Source organism: Lactuca sativa, chromosome 7, assembly GCF_002870075.4.
Source record: "Lactuca sativa cultivar Salinas chromosome 7, Lsat_Salinas_v11, whole genome shotgun sequence".
Lineage (NCBI taxonomy): Eukaryota > Viridiplantae > Streptophyta > Magnoliopsida > Asterales > Asteraceae > Lactuca > Lactuca sativa.
Window position 1 is genome coordinate 54,971,821 of NC_056629.2, and position 6,123 is coordinate 54,977,943.

Consider the following 6,123-nt stretch of genomic DNA (forward strand, 5'->3'; position numbering starts at 1 on the left):
TTTTCAATACCATGGCAGTACTGTACCAATCAATTCAATATATATATATGTGTGTGTGTGTGTGTGTGTGTGTGTGTGTGTTATAACAATCGACCTAGGCGGTGCCTAGGCGTTAGACGGTCAAACAGAAATATCCATGTCAGGACACTTCAACGGTCATATAGAAAAAGGGGGTTTGAGATGACTACTTCACGACCGAAGGCACCATCATAGTAATTCTTCTAAGTATTTCAACTAATACACTATTATATGCATTTTGCATTCAATATATATCTATGATCATAAAACAATCAGTCTTTCCAAATGTAATCATATTCCACACTAAATATGTTATGTCATATTCCACGCTCAATATGTTATATCATGGATGTTGTCAATTCTACCATGTGAAAACAAAGACAAACATAACATTTATAGACAACTATAAATAATATATGTGGGAATACATAATAAAATCATTTTTAATGAGGCTATATTATTTCATAAGAATCCATCGCTTGGTAATTATAGGCAAAGTTATCATGTTGCATCCCTAAAGGGCGGTTACCAATGCTAAATGTTAAAATTTTCTTTCACAATCTCTAATTTTTTAAGACCATTCAAAAAACCCTCGGAGTTACGATTTGGTAATATAGTTACACTCATGTTAATAATTATAACTATTTTATTAAAAGTTAGATTATGTATATGGTAAATCTATGCATAAGTTTTAACCAAAAAATGGTTATATGATAGTAACCAATAAATTACAACTAATTTACACAAAATAACAACACATTTACATTTATTTTTACTTAAATTTAGTTGACACAAAATAGCAACATATTAATATATATATATATATATATATATATATATATATATATATATATATATATAATAACAAAATACTTAATATTCATACACATAATAACATAATACTTAGAATATCTATTCATATATAAAGTATAATCATATAAGTAGTTATCATGAATAATATTAGCCTAAATAACATGTATAATCATGCAGGGAATGACATGGTTTGCCCAAGGCCAAGATGGGTAAATAGACATACATATAAATTTGGTTGGATCGTACACTCTTTGTTTATTATATTGACTTCTAAAACATGCAACATATTCCATGAAATGTGACATCCTTTCAAAATACTAAAGAGACAACAACTCTTGTTCATTTCTTGTTTATTTATTTATAATTTAGCATTGTCCATAACACTTATATTTCTAATTTATTTCCTCTAAAACAACTTCCAGTTATAAACTTATATAAACATGTGAAATTTGTAGGAAAAACATAACAAGGACATCAAGAATTATATCATGTATAACAACAAGATGGAAATAATAAAAACTTATAACCCGCAAGTAGTGAAACTTTATTACTAGTGGTAGATGAGGGTATACATATTTCTGGAGAAAGGATATCATAAGGTTACATATTGGAGATGGGGCATACACCTAAAAGGAGATATGAGAGTACCCGAAGAAAAGATCATGCACCATAGTGGGTTATACTTGATTTGTTTCCGTTTTTTGTAATAATGGAGATCAAGTGCAAATATATAACCTAATTTAGGTCGAGCGTAACCTTTTTGACGACATGTCACCACTAAATACTTTCGTACAAGTAATACCTAATGACAACAAATGTAATTTCTGCAGAAAATGATTTAGTTGATTATTTTTATAACAAAAATTAACGTTTGGGGACACATTATCATTGACGTTAGTTGGAATTCAACGATCAAATATTTTTTATGGTAAATTTATTGCCAAACCTACAGTGACAACTAGGGGTGAGCATGGTGCAGTTTTTGGTCAAAACCGAACCGAAAACCGCTACCTCGGTTTTCTGTATTTTAGAAACCGCACCGTTTGGTTTTTGGAGTTTTTTTTCGGTTCGGTTTTTTCTTTGCGGTTTTTTGTCAGTTTTTTTATTTGGTTTTTGTTTTTCCTATTTACTAAAACTCAGGTAACTCAGCGAGTTACTTTAACTCATATGAGAAGTGTAAATCAATTTTTGAGAAACTTTATGTAGATATGAGAAGTGCCAAATTTTTTAATCCCAACAATGTGTGACTCCTCAAAGATGTGGGTTAAAAGCCATAGAGTTGACTCTCTTATATGAAATGTGAGAATGGTGAATGTTTTATCTCAAATGTGATGAGGGATACTCTTATAAGGCTGACAAAATTAAAGCCAAAATGATATTTTGGAGATGAACTGATACCACCACCTCTTGGTTTGAAATCAAATAACATAACCACTCATCAAACATGTTTCAAATGCTTGAATATAATACGAATTAAATATAATATTTGTTTCACAGGTACATACGATAATATCAATCAATGTATTCATAAAAATGAAACTATCATTACTAGTTCTCTTAATATTAAAATGTTAAAAAATATAATAAACATTATTTGTTCTTGTAAATATCAATATTATATGCTTAAAAATATACAATCATCATCTAATAAGATAAATATTTATATTTATAGAAATTTTAATTGTCATGAGTTATTCGTTCTTATAAATATCAACATTTAATATATATATATATATATATATATATATATATATATATATATATATATATATATATATATATATATATATATATATTTGACGGTTTTTGCAAGACTAGAAACCGCACCGCCGGTTTCATTTCGGTTTCGGTTTATACGGTTTTTTCGGTTTTTTTGGTTAGTGATTCGGTTTTTGCTCACCCATAGTGACGGCATGTTTTTGTTAAAAATTCAAAACCTTCGATATTTTTATTTGTGGTCTTTCTACACCTATATTTCTTCACTTAAAAATAAGTTACTATAACGAGATATAGTCAACACCAAATGGTAAGTTTCTCATAATTACATGCATTAAATGACATGTGGGTTTGATACAATCCATTGGAATCAAGTTATAGCAAAAACATCTATTATGTAAAGAAATGATATATTGTTCTTTTATAGGAACCTATTTTTTGGTAATGGCTTTGAAACCTAGACTCATCGAACTAATCCATATCCTTAGATTTATGGAATAAAAATAAAAGTTCAAAATACTGACAAAAATAAATAAAAGATGAAATATCTTTTACCAAAGAATTTATAACCTAGTGATATAAGAAGTCGACGAAAATATGTCCTCAAAGGTTGAGGATTCTAGGGTCGCCGGAAACAAAAATGTATAAATTTAGAATAAGGTAATGGATGCAAGTGTTTGACGTCCTTAAAAAAAACTGAATCGACTTGACTTTATTATTACTTTAAAAAACAAAAAAAAAACAAATTTGCTAAGACTTTCGTGAAAGGAAAATATAGCCACAGTTAATATTGTTAACCTTTGAATTATATAAATCGACTTGACTTTATGATACTTTAAAAACAAAAATTAAAACTTTAAGACAAGGAAATATGAAAACACTTATGTCGTATAATGCTAAACCATCTTGGCAAAAAAATAATGGAACTTAACTTTTTAAAATTAAAATCACAAAATAAGAAAAAAAAAGTCTAATATGTAAATCGTAGTAGCTAATGGGGATATAATAAACACCAGTCAAACTATGAAGGGGTAAACATAAACTATTCAGGCATAAATATCTACATCAACTCCCATCAACTCCAGTCTCCTTTGTACTTCATTCACCGCTTGGCGCTTGCATGGACAATCTTCCTGCAACTCTAGTGTTCCAAATACTGAGTCGACTCGATGACTCGGCGGACGTTGCGCGCTGCCGAGCAGCGTGGAAGACTTTTGATACTGTCGCTCCAGACCTTCCATGTATCAATCTCCAGTACCCATTAAAAAGGTACATCGAATTAAGGTCTAGGGATTCAGATTCTTCTAGTTCTTCCTCATTACCTTCCCCTCTCAAGACAATTATCCTCCATCTTATATCGAACTCAAGATCTCTCGAATCGGTGCATATTGGCGCCGAGAATCTGCCCCTAGACGTGTCTCACGCTGACGTTGAAGATTATGGCGATGATATGTACCTCACAGATGGGGCTTTCGTCAAGGAGTGGCTCCCTAGGGTTTCAGGAACGTTGAAATCCCTTTCTATATCAGATTTTTGGGTCCATTCAGGTTGGCGTCGATCAGAAGTTTTACCCCTCGTCTCCACATGCTGTAAGTTCATTATATGCTGAAATTGTTCATTTCTGTATTTGCTAGTGATGTTGTTGCTATATATTTTGTGAAATGATAAGATCCATGCCATTGATCTAATGTCCTATGACGGAAATCATGTATCTTTCGAGGATTCTTAATTTCAACTGGTGTTACTTATCAAATTATATATAAAATTTTGGTCTTACTATATATGTTATTACTTACTTATTACTGTCTGGATGAATATGGAGATGGTTTGTCAGGAACAACCCTCATGTTGGGATAAATAAAAATGGATAAAATTGATGTTCTATTTTAGTTATTTTCTCTATTGTTAGTAGTTGAGTTTGCTTTAACTTGGTTGTTTTGGTTGATTCAGGTCACAATTTACTTGAATTAGAGCTGAAGCATGCATGGCTTTCTGTAGAGAATATGAATCCAATGCCAATGCTAACAAGTTTGACACTGGAGTTCATACGATTAGAAGACAAGAACCTAACCGAGTTGAACAAAAGCTTCCCTAATCTTCAAGTTCTTAACTTGATAGATGTTAGAGGACTTAAACTACCCACAATCCACCTTCTCCACCTAAAAACCTGTCAGTGGACCATAACTGATGCACAATCATGTTTGATTCTAATCACACCCAACCTCACCACGCTCAGCCTCGAGTGTAGAAAGGTTGTTGCACTCTATATTGAAGCTCCTTTGTTGAGTGATTTACATCTTGCCATTGACCATTTGGGCGCAGTCTCAATTAAAACTTTTGAAAATCTGAAATCATTATCCCTCAAGTCTTCTTATATTTGTTCCTTAATTAAAAACTTTCCGCATTTAAAAACTATAGAAAATCTGACGTTGAATTCAGGAGATTTGGGTGTAGGAGCAGTTGATGATTCCAAATTTACCCTAAAGAAAATGTTGACTTATTTCCCTACCGTCACTTCTTTATGTTTTAAGACAAGCGCTTGGTTGTCATTTGAGGTGCTTTATGAATCATTTGACCGGGTTTGTTTGGACGGGAGGTTAGGATTGACAACCTTTCGTGGGTATCTGTTGAGGGTTGACCCTGCATTGACTTTCTCCTTGGTTGCTTGTGTGTTAGACCAATGCAAAAACTTGGTAGATGTTTCTTTACTCATCCATCGTGATCATGCTGCTGCTCATGTATCGAGACGTTTTATGGATTGGTGCGTGGCTCGGTGGCCTAGACTAAACTGGAGATGGGGGGCATGGGAGGAAGGAACCGAAGATACATGGATAACCAATGGTATACCCAATGCACAAATCAATTAAAAAGCAGTTGGGGATGGCTTATATTTTTTACATAAAGAAACAAAGATACCAGAAATATATAGAGGAAGTAGAAGAACCAAGAGTTGTAGAGGGGTGAATGTATGATCGATCAAATATACATCTATTAAGGGGTAGGAAAGCAATGGGTGGTCTCCGAAGTCATTCTTAAGGAAAGATTGATATGGATACTGAATGAAGTGAAAGTGGCTTCAGCAGGAGCCATGGTCTCCATATAAGAGTTTTTATTGTGTTTATGTTTTTATATAAAAAGCTTTTATGGTGTTGTGTCTTTTAGAATGATGTTGCTTGTTATGGTATTATGCTTATATAGATAGGATTTAAATATAATGTTATGAATCGAATGCGGATGTTTATGCTTAAGATGTGTATAGTTTTGTTAAATGCTACTATTATGTCTACACATTTTCTCATATTTGGCATTTCTTAGTATTTCATTTGACGTCTATTTCTTAACGAAAAGATCAAATGAATTTGTTATTTAGTTTCTTCTAATGCGAGGTTTTCCTTTTTTCATTAACATCAGCATTATTTAGAAAAAAACAGCATTATTTAGAAAAAAAGCGCATAGGCTTAAAATAAATATACAACTTTTTATGGTGAATTTTTAATGTCAAATTATTATTTTTGTTTATTTAGAATCATATAGAACTTGCTAAAATTCAAATTTGTTTCACTATGTAATGTACCA

General features: G+C 31.8%; 1 protein-coding gene across 1 annotated transcript; it reads left to right on the forward strand.

The window, feature by feature from the left end:
- The first annotated feature begins 3,667 nt into the window (after window positions 1–3,667).
- On the forward strand, window positions 3,668–5,845 carry LOC128127105 (F-box/LRR-repeat protein At4g29420-like). Its single transcript, XM_052765460.1, has 2 exons — window positions 3,668–4,136; window positions 4,498–5,845. The coding sequence occupies exons 1-2, from the start codon at window positions 3,668–3,670 to the stop codon at window positions 5,412–5,414; spliced, it is 1,386 nt and encodes a 461-aa protein (XP_052621420.1). The 3' UTR covers window positions 5,415–5,845.
- The last annotated feature ends 278 nt before the right edge of the window (window positions 5,846–6,123 follow it).